At 38.6% G+C, this 13,909-nt stretch overlaps 1 protein-coding gene across 1 annotated transcript in view; it reads left to right on the forward strand.

The window, feature by feature from the left end:
• Nucleotides 1–13,909, forward strand: part of Cenpp (centromere protein P) — a 178,066-nt gene that overhangs the window by 23,354 nt on the left and 140,803 nt on the right. The window contains exon 5 of the mRNA XM_050144468.1: nucleotides 9,918–10,014. Within this exon, the coding sequence (XP_050000425.1) occupies nucleotides 9,918–10,014 (97 nt within the window). The remainder of the gene's footprint in view (nucleotides 1–9,917; nucleotides 10,015–13,909) is intronic.

Here is a 13,909-nt window from a genome sequence, read left to right on the forward strand (position 1 = left end):
TATAATACGTTATCAGCTTTTATAAGACTAGAACTTTACATTGTGTCAGGTTTAGCCTTAAAAATAGTGATTTTTCAGTTGAAGCTAATAAAGAAACTACACCAATCATTCTGAGGGTAAGAACAGAACAAATTTGTATGCAGCTGTTAATGCTGTCTCCTTAGAAGGCAAGGAAAGTCAACAAGAAAAAAATTCCTTGCCGAAATGGGAGCAGGAGGGGAGCCCTTGACAAGTTCTAAGGCACCACAACCACAAGTACTGGAAGGGCCAGGAACATTTCTTATCCTTTCAAAGAACTCAGTTTTGATTTTAGGAACCCATATAGTAGCTCATGACTATCTGTAACTCCAGTTCTAGGGTATCACATGCCCTCTTATCTCTGAAGATACCAGTCATGCACATGTGCACATACATACATGTAGCCAAACACTAATATAAAATACATAAATCTAATATAAACTGTTTTTATAAATTATATGATAGCTGACTTCACTATTTCAAGAGAGACACTATATTTCCATTATCCACAATAATAACCTTTCACTGAAGTGTAATTTTTCTATTAGTCTCAGTGTGCTTGCTTAATAAATTTAGCTTTATTATGTTATATATATATATGTATATATAGATAATGAAAACTTTGTACATGCAAGATTTGATATTATTTTTATTTTAGGCTTTCACTAGGAGCCTTGGAATGTATCCTTCATACTCCTCACTCATGTAGGATGCATCCCAAGACTTCTGGTGAGTGTAAATTTTCTTTTCCCTAGAACAAGTAAGCAAAGTTGGAATCATGAATCATATAAGGATTATGTTTGGCATGTTTAACTTTATAATAAATTGCAAACTGTTTTCCAAGATGATCATACTATTATTCAACACCAACACTGTATGAGAGTGAATGATAATATTTAAGTGAAATAATTACTAGCATATTGATTTCTAGGAGAGCTTTGTAAAGTTTTTAATTCAGAATTTCTTCTTTTGCTTTGCTTTGTTTTTAAGGAGACATTTGGAATCACTTTGGTTTTCTGACCACTTTAGTTGAAATGGAAATGTTTTTGCCAACATTTTGTGAACAATCCATAGCATCTGTTTTACATTTGCTAACATTTGGACTTTCCCTAGGAAAAATGGATACATTGTAATCAACTCTACTGTTCTAAGAGTCCCCCATACACTCTATATGTAATTGAAAGCTATGCATGCTATAATAATAGTAATCTTGATAAGTACAAAAGAACTGTATTTCTAAAGTTCTTTTAAAAATTACATTACTTTCATTAGGTTGGTGTTTGGGTATCTGTGTACTCTGGACAATTCTTTTTGTTGTTGTTGTTGTTGTTTTTCAAGACAGGATTTCTCTGTGTAACAGCCCTGGCTATCCTAGAACTAACTTTGTAGGCCAGGCTGACTTTGAACTCACTGAGGTCTGCCAGCCTCTCTCTCCCAAGTGCTGGGATTAAAGGAGTGTGCCACCACTGCCAGCACTAGCTCACATACTCACGCACACACACGTTCTCTCTCTCTCTCTCTCTCTCTCTCTCTCTCTCTCTCTCTCTCTCTCTCTCTCTCTCTCTCGTTGTTGGGTTTATTTTTTGCTTACTTGGTTGATGGAAAATAACTCTTGTCTCTTTGCTTTATGTGCCATATTGAAGAAATTAATCCATTTCATTGGTTTTCTTTTTCAGTGTATATCCTTTGGAAAGTAATTTGTTTACTCAGAACTCCTTTTTTTTTTTTTTTTTTATCTGTCTGTCTGTTATTTTGAGTTTTCGAGACAGGTTTTCTCTGTAGCTTTGGAACCTGTTCTGAAACTAGCTCTTGTAGAACAGGCTGGCCTTGAACTCACAGAGATCTGAAAGACTCTGTCTTCCAAGTGCTGGGATTAAAGGTGTGCACCACCACTGCCCAGCTGTTTATTTATTTTTTTTTTTTTGAGACAATTTCATTTTGTAGGCTTAGCTGTCCTGGAACTAGCTCTGTAAATCAGGCAGGCCTCAAACTCACAGAGATCCACCTGTCTCTGCTTCCTAAGTACTGGGATTAAAGGTGTATGGCACCACTGCCCAGCAGACAAAATAATTTTTAAAAAACAAATAACAACAAAACAACCCTATTGCTTCCTTTCTACATTTCCACCATGTACTAACTATTGCCATTCTACTTTGTTTTGTTTTTTTTTATACATTTTTTATTGATATTTATTGAGCTCTACATTTTTCTCTGCTCTCCTCCCTGCCTCTTCCCCCACCCTTCCCCTCCCCCAATGTCATCATGTTCCCAGTTTACTCAGGCGATCTTGTCTTTTTCTACTTTCTACTTCCTGTGTAGATTAGATCTATGTAAGTCTCTCTTAGTGTATACATTGTTGTCTAAATTCTCTGGGATTGTGGTTTGTAGGCTGGTTTTCTTTGCTTTATGTTTAAAAACCACCTATGAGTGAGTACATGTGATCATTGTCTTTCTGTGTCTGGGTTACCTCACTCAAAATAATGTTTTCTGGATCCATCTATTTTCCTGCAAAGTTCAAGCTGTCGTTATTTTTTTCTGCTGTGTAGTACTCCATTGTGTAAATGTACCACATTTTCCTTATCCATTCTTCAGTTGAGGGGCATTTAGGTTGTTTCCAGGTTCTGGCTATGACAAACAAAGCTGATATGAACATAGTTGAGCACACGTCCTTGTGGCACAATTGAGCATTCTTTGAATATATATCCAAAAGTGTTATTATTGGGTCTTGAGGAAGGTTGTTTCCTAATTTTCTCAGAAATCGCCACACTGACATCCAAAGGGGTTGTACCAGCTTGCATTCCCACCAGCAATGCAGAAGTGTTCCCTTTTCCCCACAACCTCTCCAGCATAAGATGTCATCGGTGGTTTTGATCTTGGCCATTCCTACAGGTGTAAGATGGAATCTCAGAGTTGTTTTGATTTGCATTTCTCTGATGACTAAAGATGTTGAACATTTCCTTAAGTGTCTTTCAGCCATTTTAGATTCCTCTGATGAGAGTTCTCTGTTTAGGTCTGAACTCTATTTTTTTTATTGGATTATGTGATCTTTTGGTGTTCAATTTCTTGAGTTCTTTGTATATTTTGGAAATCAGACCTCTGTCTGATGTGTGGTTAGTAAAGATCTTTTCCCATTCTATAGGCTGTCATTTTGTCTTGTTGACCATGTCCTTTGATTTACAAAAGCTTTTCAGTTTCAGGAGGTCCCATTTATTAATTGTTTCTCTCAGTGTCTGTGCTGCTGGGGTTCTATTTAGGAAGTGGTTCCCTGTGCCAATGCATTCAAGTGTACTTTCTCTTTTATAAGCTTCAGTGTGGCTGGCTTTATGTTGAGGTCTTTGATCCATTTGGACTTGAGTTTTGTGCGTGGTCTACAATGAAAATAGATATGCTTCTATTTTCATTCTTCTACATGTTGATATCCAATTATGCCAGCACTACTTGTTTAATATGCTTTTTTTTCCCATTTGTTATTTTTTGCTTCTTTATCAAAGATCAGGTGTTCAAAGATGTGTGGATTGATATCCAGGTCTTCTATTTGGTTCCATTAGTCCTCCTATCTGTTCTTATGCCAATACCAGGCTGTTTTCAATACTGTAGCTCTGTAGTAGAGATTGAAATCAGGGATTGTGATGCCTCCAGAAGTTCTTTTATTGCATAGTTATCCTGGGTTTTTTGCTTTTCCAAATGAGGTTGAGTATCGTTCTTTCAAGGTCTTTGAAGAATTTTGATGGGTATTGCGTTGAAGTTTTTTGATTTTTTTTTAAAGTACATCAAATATTTCATTAAAGTGGAATTTAAATTACTTGGTACAAGTAAAAAGGTAACACGGAACATGCAACAAAACCGCTTAGGAGTTTATTAGAGGGGGCATGTAGAGAGAGAGAGAGAGAGAGAGAGAGAGAGAGAGAGAGAGAGAGAGAGAGAGAAAGCGCGAGCTGAAGATGGCGCCTCCAGCTTTTAAAGGCTGCCTAGCACATGCGCACAGGGGCTCATGCACCTGCATGGTACGTAGATGATGCAACCATGCTGCATGTGGGTCATTTGGGGTCCTTTAAGATTCTCGGGGCCATTAGGCACTTCTGCCTGAGGGCTTGTCCGCATATGTGTGGCTCTGGAACCCAGAAGTGTCGGCCATGTTGTGTAGCTGAATCATTACACGAATTATGAAGTATTTGTCTTTTGGGGGTAGAGACTGGCTTTAGTTAGTACAATATTTTTTAAAATTTAAATTGATTTTGACTGATACATTGAAAAAATTAAAATTCTTAAGGATGCTGTTTTGATACATATGCATTGTATACTGTTTGAATCGAGTTAAATATGTTATTTATTTCTTTACTAAAAAATTCTTGCAGATTTCTGAAATGTATGGTACATTTTATATATAGACACTCTTGGTATAATATTAAGGTAGAGCCATAATAGTATGTTTGAGAAATTCCTTGTTTTAAAATAGAATTATGATGTAAATAAATACCATATTTTGGTCATCCATTCATTTGCCAGTGGACATAGAAGTCCTGTCTTAGTTAGGGTTCTATTGCTGTGAAGAGACACCATGACCAGGGCAACTCTTATGAGGGAATACATTTAACTGGAGCTGGCTTACAGTTCAAAGGTTTAGTCCATTATTGTCATGGCAGGAAGCATGGTGTCATACATACATGCATGGTACAGGAGAAATACCTGAGAGTTGCACGTCTTGATCCCCAGGCGGCGGCAGGAAGAGACAGTGACACACTGGCCAGGCTTGAGCATCTGGAACCTCAAAGCCCAGTATCAGTGACACTTCCAACAAGACCACACCTCCTCCAACAAGGTCACACACATTTCCTAATAGTGCTATACCCTATGGGCCTATAGGGGCCATTTTTATTCAAACCTCCACAGGTCCTTTCCACATTTTATTTATTGTTATGAGAATGAGTATACAAGTATCTCTTTGAGACTGTTTTCCTGTCTTTTAGGCATATACCCAGAGGTGAAATTGTTAGTGTGCATGGTAATTCTAACTTTTAATTTTTCTTTCATTCTTTTTTTGAGATGTGGTTTCTCTGTGTAGTCCTGACTGTCCTGGAACTTGTTCTGTAGACTAGACTGGCCTTGAACTGACAAGAGATCCACCTGCTTCTGCCTTCTGAGTGCTGGGATTAAAGGTGTGCACTACCACCTCCAGGCTCTTAGTTTTTTTTTTGAAGAAATGCCATTCTGTTTTTCACAGTAGATACCTGCTGCTAGATAGTATGTCTATGTGCATATGTTTAATACAGTTAGCTATTGTGTTGAGTTTCTCTATTTTCTGCTATCTGGCTGCTATAAATATTATAATTGTCCTTTTCCTGCTTGCCTGGATCCTGAAAAGGACAAATGAAAAATGAAGCATAAAAGCTCACTAGCCCTTTATATCCAATGGAAACCCCTTCATCTGGGATAAGTAGAAGTCTAAAGACTTTCTGTCTGTTTTGTTTTGTTTTGTTTTGTTTTGTTTTGTTAAGACAGGATTTCACTTGTGTAACAGTCCTGGCTGTCCTGGAACTAGTTCTGTAAACCAGGCTGACTTTGAGCTTACAGATCCACCTGCTTCTGCCTCAAGGGTGCTGTGATTAAAAGCATGCACCATCACTGCCCACAAAGTTCCTGTCTTTTATCTGCACCTCTGTGATCAGAACAGTATCATCCATCAGAGCAGACAGATGCCAAAAATAGGGAGTACAGAGTCCCTTTTTCTCCACTCAGACTTCCCCAGAGAGCTGCAGTTGTACCAAGAGCTGAACTTGACTGAAATGAACCATAATTTGCTGACTGAGCCTTACAGTAGATGTTGGAAGCCTTACATAGATGCCAGATTTTCACAAGAACTCTATCACACAGAGTTTACCAGTGGAATTGTCCCCGTGGGAAGATGAAATTTTTAGGTCATCATCTGAAAATCATCACATTGAAGAATTTCATTTTTCCCCTCCTTGTCCTGTTTTTATTAATTTCTTGGGAATTTCATATAATACACTCTGATCATACATGCTTCCCATTCCTTCCAGGTCCCTCTCACCCTTGTGTCCCCACCACTACCACCAAAAGTCCAATTTATGATGGCCATGTACTCACTGGAGCCTAGTCAAACTCCCAGTGGCCATCCCTTTAAAGAGAATTGTGTCCTCCCTGTAGGCATTTTAGCTCAGATGGAAAGGGGTCTTGGCAGTTGGTAGCCAAGGAATACCTTGTCACAGTAAGCATAGCAGTTTACTGCCCTGGTCCAGGAAAAGGTTTCTCTAATGTAACAGCTCTGTTCTGGCAGGAGGAGGTTTCCCAAGGAAGGTATTACAGTTCTGCTCAGATCCCCTGGAGCATAACTACTCTGTTATTACTAGGGAAAGTGGTACAGCCCTGCCCTTCTGAGGCTCCAGTAAAGTTACTTCTCTCCTCCACTCCATTTGGGCAAAAGAAGGTCTCACAGTTCTTTTATTCCAGAGATTTATTGGGAGGGAAGAATCCAGAAGAGTGGCCACCCCTATCAGGGCAGAAAATGGCAGCAGCAGCAAACTGAACATGTACAGGGCTTATATAGGGCTTCTTATGGGCAAAGTTAGTCCAGGGAGAAGATATTCAGTGTGAAGATTGGTCAAATTTCAGTCTCTTGAGCTCAGATTGGCTAGATCTCGTGATCAGGGATTGGTTGGTTTTCTGCTCAGGGAGTAGTTGGTTTTCTGCTTAGTTGGGCAGGGACAGATTTGGTTCTTGTTTCAGAGCCAAAGTATATTCCTTCTACTGACACTTTTTAACTTTTTGGCTCTAATTTCAGGGCTAGAACATATTTCTTTCACTGGCTCTGATTTTAGGGCCAGGGTGGGTTTCTTTGACTGGCCCTTTTACCCTACACTTCTCCCACCCTCACCCTCCACCAGAAGCCATCAAATGTGAATAGCTACACTTTAGCATCTTCATCTCAATTTTTAATGACTCTTCTATAGTTTCATGTCTGCACTGTTTCTTTTAAGGAGTGGGGGAGAGGTTGGTACAGAAGCCTTCAACGGCTCTCTTTCTCAGCTAAGAGTCTGCATTGATACCACTGCAAAAGAAGCTTCCCTGCTTATAGCTGCTGGGGGCAGCTTGGATCATGGACATCAACATAGTTTCTAGTTGCAGCCCAGACATCCATGTTGTTTCCAGTAACAGCTCAGATCATAGCCATCAACATTGTTTCTGAGGATCACAAACATCAACTTGGTTTCTGGAGATCATGGACATCAGCATGGTTTCTGACATTGCTAGTAGGGATCATGGATGTCTTTTGAGGACACTTAACCCAGAAAATGAATCATACTTCAATTTGGATATTTTGTTGCTGCTCAGAGTCAGAGAGATCTTGGGATTGAGAGTGTCTGAGAGCAGGACCTGTGAATGCTCCAGGCTGCTGTGCAACACCCTGACCTCAGTACCAGCTACCCAGCCATTACCACAGGCAACCTCATCGTGTTTGCAGCCTGTGGGCAATACTGCCCCCTGCTGCCAGCGCCTTCCTAGCAAGTGGGACCAGCTCTACTCAGCAATGATGATCTCAGCATGCTCCCAAGCCTGTCACCACTACTGTTGCTCTAGTTCTGCTTCTCTGCGCCACACATGCCTCTCAGGTATCCCAGGCAGGGCCATCAAGTGTGCAGCCTGGGGGCAGCACCATGTCCCTCTTGAAATATTTCTTAGAAATTTATCCACTCACTTTTGTGCTATATTTTTTTGTATTACTTTTTTATTTGATTCTATGGGGATTGTAATATACACAATCTACTTTAGCAGTCTAGTAGTTTACTTTGATTTTTTTCTTTTTATTATATTTTTATTAAGTTCTTAAATTTAGACATATTTTATCATATTCTTGTCTCCTCCCCTAAATCAATCCTTTCAGATCCTCTCCCCTCTGAAAAAACAAACAAAAACCCAATACTACAACAAATCCCTTTGACTAAGAAAACAAAATAAAACAACACACAAAAAAGAAAATGAAGCCACCAATTTTTTTTGTGTGTGTGAATAAAATTACACACAAAGAAAGACATTTTATATTAGTCAGCTATAGTATAATTATAATTATGCTGGCCTGCCCTGTCCCTTTAAGAGACAAGCTCTGCCCTCTCCCAATCTCTCTCTTCCCTCCAAGGCAAGCTGGTCTCTTCTCCCCCCCCCCCCCTCGTCTTGAGGGATTTCTTATAGCTGGGACACCAAAGATCCCAGCATTTTTTTACTGAGACCCACCGTTTAACTTTACTGACTTAATCTTATCCTTGTTTTTTAAATTTGTGGCTGAGAGTAATGGCCCACACATTTAATCCCAGCACTTGGGAGGGAGAGGCAGCTAGGGCTATTACAAAAAAAAAAAAAATCCTGTCTCAAATTAATAATAATAATAATAATTTTCTTGTAGTGGATTGTTTTGGCTTTTTTAAATTATTGGTTTCAAAGTCTTCATATGTATTTTTTTTTTCGAGACAGGGTTTCTCTGTGGTTTTGGAGCCTGTCCTGGAACTAGCTCTTGTAGACCAGGCTGGTCTCGAACTCACAGAGATCCATCTGCCTCTGCCTCCCGAGTGCTGGGATTAAAGGCGTGCGCCACCACTGCCCGGCTTTCATCTGTATTTTTGAAAATTTCTTTTGGATATAGAATTCTTAGTTGACAGTTTGAGCTTTTAGGGTGTTCCCCCCCAATACTTTAAAGATACCCAATTATATTAACTATTTGACATGAAGTCTGTTGTATTTCCTCTCATTATTCTCTATTAGTGAAACTGGTTTATAAGTTGGTTGTGGTAGTAGTACTCAACTCTGTTTATTTGACATTAATTATAAAATTGTTTATCAAAGAAATTTGGTGATGGGCTGGAAGAAAATTGTCAGTTGTCAGAGGTCCGGTGCTTGCTGGACTAGACAAGTGGCACCTCAGTTTGTCCAGTCACCTCATTTAATGGTGCTGATCCTGTTCACAGTATTCTGTGAGGATCAATTGCAGCCTGCTGGACCAAGAGTACTGTGCTTTTCACAGTGCTCCTTTTCTGTACCATTTATCACAAAACCAAATTTTATTGGTTAGATGCCATAAGTATTGGCATTATTAGCTGGCTTTTGCTCTTTGTATGATTAGCATTCCAGTAACAGCTGACTTAGTGTATATGAAGAAAAGTAGTTTTTCTTTACAGATAATGCTAACTTGCCTAGTTCCCAGTGTATTTTGGAGAGGCTAACTTTAATTCTGGCCAGTGCAGTGGACCTTCTCTGTTCCCTTAGCAGAGAGGTGTGTTTCAGGGATAAGGTAGTTGATGCTGATGTTCCACTGTTTTTAGGAATCATGAATAAAGCTTACAAAGAAGTAAATGACTAAAATCATAAACATGATAATTGATAATGGGAATACTACCAAGAACTATGGGAATATAAATGCCTACAGTATGCCACACATGGAGTCTTGCTAGCCCAGAGCTCCCACCCTCTAATGTGTGGTTGGCCTTTCTGCTATTCAGCCCCAGCCTTCTGTGCCTAGGGTTCTCATTCAGAAACTTGTATGGGATAGAAACTTTGTTCCAGAAAGCACATTATTTTGCATTCATCAAATAAGATTTCCTGGAGAATGTGGCCTTTGAGTGGTTGGAAGAAAATTGTCAGTTGTCAGAGGTCAGGTGCTTAGATAGTTGGATAGATTCAAACAGTTGAGGACGTTCCAGGCTAATATAGTAGTTGGTGGCAGTTAGCATTAGCTGTCACAGAACACACACTTACACAAGTGTAGGGATCAACATATAGAAGGGCATCAAGGGTATTTTTAGTGTTAGTGTAACACGTTAATAAAAAATAATAAGTTTAAGTGAGCCTATCATTTCATTCTAGTTATTAATCATAGCATCTTTCTCTTACAGAGCAGAAGAAAAAAGAGATTTGCTCATGTTTTTCCGAAGTCTACATTTTTTTGTGGAGTGGTATGAATATCGTAAGAACACATTTAAGCATTTTAAGGTAAAGTCTGAAGATTTTAAATTTAAATATATGTAGAAAATGAAGCTGGTGTTAATTTTGTTGATATACTCATAGTTTGCTTTCTTTTTTTGTTCTTTTTTGAGACAGGGTCTGACTATGTAGACTATAATATCCAGGGTCTGGATATTATGGAACTATATAGACCAGGCTGGCTTCAAACTCACAGACATCTGCCTGGCTCTGCCTCTCTAGTGCTGGGATTAATAGTATGCACTACATACGTGCTTTAAATTTCAAAGAATGGAGAATATTGTCACTGGTTTAATAAATTAGCAGTTATTTGTAATAAATGAGTGAGAAGTTTCTATCTAAATCAATGGATAATTGATATTATGAAATTTTATTATTTTGACTATTCACTATGGTTAATATATTGAGAATTTTATTTTTGAAAATTCAGCTTTTCAGGAGTACATAAAAAACAAAAAGAAATGCTAATAAAGAATATATAGTGCCTGCTGTGGCGGTGCATGCATTTGAGCCCCACACTCATAAGGCAGGAACAGGGAGGTCAGAATGAGTTTGAGGCCAGCTTGGTCTACATAGTGAGTTCCGGGCCAGCAAGTCTATGTACACTCTCCTCAAACAACCTATTATATATTGTCACAAAGCAATATAATTGTAATTTCTATGTCAGACTACTTTAAGCTGCTGTATTATTGCACATCTTGAGTATAAATATTGACGCTTGATTTTTATGAAGTAATTGTTTGCTTGTTCGTTTTGATTTTACACAGCTCTTTATTTCTTGTTTAATTTAAAAAAAAAAACAATCTTTTCTATTTTACATACCAAGCCAGTTCCCCCTCCCTCCTCTCCTCTCACTGCCCCCACCTTTTCCCCACCCCAACCCCCATCCACTCCTCAGAGAGGGTAAGGCCTCCCATGGGGAGTCAACAAAGTCTGTCACATCATGATGAGGCAGAGCCAAAGCCCTCCCCAGTGTATCAAGGCTGAACAAGGTTTCCGGCTCCAACTTGCATAAGGCCAAACTCGGCCCTCTGAATGTGGGTGATAGTTATATGGCTTGGGCAGTTTGTGGGGCCACTGGCAGTGGGATCAAGATTTATCTCTAGTACATAAGTAATGGTTTTAAGTCTGATGGACATACTTAAAGATTGCTTTTCAAAAAATTGTTTAGGGACATAATCAAAAGTTGGTTGTCTTATAATCCCTTAGGTCCTACTTACTTCCATAGCATTGTTATTAACAGCTGTCAGCCACACAAAAACCTGAATGAATCAGTGTAAATAATATTTCAAGGTTCTAGTCCTTCAAAAGCCTAACCTATGGCTGTTATTTTAAAGATCAGTACTAATTTACCTGTATTTGGGTTCAGTTGTTTTCTCATTATTAAATGCATTCTCTTTGGTTGACTTAATAAAATTTGTCAGGTGTAAGGCTTTCTCCAGAATGAAACATGGGCAGTTCCCATACTGCAGTCCTTCAAGTAATTCTCATGATTTTGTTATATTTTCATGTATTTATTTCTGGGCTCTCTAATTTCTTATATCATGCACACATACTCTTTGAGTTATTGTGTCTTTATAATAAGTCTTTAAGTTAGTAGATGAGTCTACTCTCTTGCTTCTTTTTCAAGATTTTTTTGTTTGTTTATATGGGGTTTTAAATAATTCATATAAATTTTAGAGTAGATTACTTTTATGCTTCTGTAAAAAACATCATTGATACTTTCATAGGGATTTCACTGAATCTCGAGATCGTTTTATTGTCTTAATAATATAACATTTCCAGATCCACGAACATAGGTGTCTATTTTATGTATTTTTTTTAGATTTATTATTTATTTATTATGTATACAACATTCTGCCTCCATGTATGCCCGCACGCCAGAAGAGGGCGCCAGATCTCATTACAGATGGTTGTGAGCCACCATGTGGTTGCTGGGAATTGAACTCAGGACCTCTGGAAGAGCAGGCAGTGCTATTAACCACTGAGCCATCTCTCCAGCCCCCTATGTATGTTTTCTTAGTGTTCTATTGCTGTGAAGAGACACCACAACCAGTTTATAGAAGGAAACATTCAATTAGGGGCTTGCTTACATTTCAGAGGGCAAGTCCATTATCATGGTAGAGAGAATGGTAACAGGCAAGCAGTCATGGTGCTGGAGTAGTTGTGAGCTCACATTTGGTACAGGCCTTGAGAGAGACAATTAGCCTGGCATGGGCTTTTGAAACCTCAAAGGTCACCCCCAGTGACAACACTCCTCCAACAAGACCATACCTCCTAATTCTTCTTAAAACAGTTTCAGCTGGGCAATGGTGGCGCATGCCTTTAATTCCAGCACTCGGGAGGCAGAGGCAGGCAGATCTCTGTGAATTCGAGACCAGCCTGGTCTACACAGCTAGTTCCAGGACAGGCTCCAAAGTCACAAAGAAACCCTGTCACCAAAAACAAAAACAAAACAAAACAAAACAAAAAACAGTTTACTTTCTTTCACTAAGCATTCTAATATATGTCAATGGGAATTATTTTTATTTAAACTACCACAAATGTCTTTTGCTTTTATGTATTTTTTATATATTTGTAAGGTGTAAATAATTTTTAAAATATCTCATTTTCATCTTATGTGAATGTGTTTGTTTGTTTTTGTTTTTTTTCAAGACAGGCTTTCTCTGTAGCTTTGGAGCCTGTCCTGGAACTAGCTCTTGTGGACCAGGCTGGTCTCGAACTCACAGAGATCTGCCTGCCTCTGCCTCCCCAGTGCTGGGATTAAAGGCGTGTGCCACCACCGCCCAGTGTGTATGTGTATTTTTGGCTGCACATTTGTATGTATGCCACATGTGTGCATTGCCAGTTGAGTCCAGTAGGAGGTTGGTATTGGTGTCCCTGACACTGGAGTTGTCAGTGCTGGAAGTAAATTTGAGTCCTATGCAAGAGCAGTAGGTTCTCTTAACCTCTGAACCACATCACCAATCTGTAGGTGGGTTTTCCTGTCCCACAGCTGCTCTCAAACACACTGAAGTTTATATTAATTATAAATACTTGGCCGAGAGCTCAGGCTTATGACTAACTAGCTCTTACAACTTAAATTAATACATTTCTATTAACCTATTTATTTCCACATGAGTTGTGGCTTTGCCTGTCCTCCAGCATGTCTTGTTCCCCCTATGTCTCTTAGTAACTCCTGACTCTGCCCTTTCTTCCCGTCATTCTCCTAGTTTGGTTGTGCTGCCCATTCCTGCTTGGCTACTGGCCAATCAGCTTTTTATTAAACCAATTCAAGTGACAAATCTTCACAGTGTACAAAAAAGTTATTCCAGAGCACTAATCCTGTTATGATTTTTTTTTAATTTTAAGACTATTTCTTTAGTTATAATTGTCAAGAATGAAATATCTGTATTATAGAGTAGAATCAAGAATAATTTACTTGTGTTGTTTTCCTCGGTCCATTCTGGATTTTATTTTATTTTTCCGTACAAAGGTGTGTAACAAAGATATAAGCTACCTATGTTCAAGTGGTCTCACTCAAAATCCAAGTTATTTAAGTAAATTCCGTAATTTATAATTTTTAGCAATATTCTTTCTCCCGAAAATTTCATCAAAACCATTGGTTTTAACTTTGAAAAAAATTATAATTATCTTATGGTATTTTCTCATTAAATTCTATTACAAAAATAATATAGAAGGCTGGGAATAGAGTTCAATAGTGTTGTCCAAAATGTATAAGGCACTGTGTTCAGACCCCAGAACAATACATACCCCTAAAATACCAAACTGTGTTTGTATGCATGTGTATATCTAAACATTATTAGAGTAATCAGTATGGCCTTATAGGTCACAAGTGCTTTAATGAAAAGTTTTTTCTGGGGTCAGCTGTAACATGAGAGAGAAAGGGGTCAGTCTGCATTGG

The sequence above is a fragment of the Alexandromys fortis genome, unplaced genomic scaffold (genome assembly GCF_014885135.2).
Source record: "Alexandromys fortis isolate MF-2015 unplaced genomic scaffold, M_Fortis_MF-2015_v1.1 scaffold_1, whole genome shotgun sequence".
Taxonomy (NCBI): domain Eukaryota; kingdom Metazoa; phylum Chordata; class Mammalia; order Rodentia; family Cricetidae; genus Alexandromys; species Alexandromys fortis.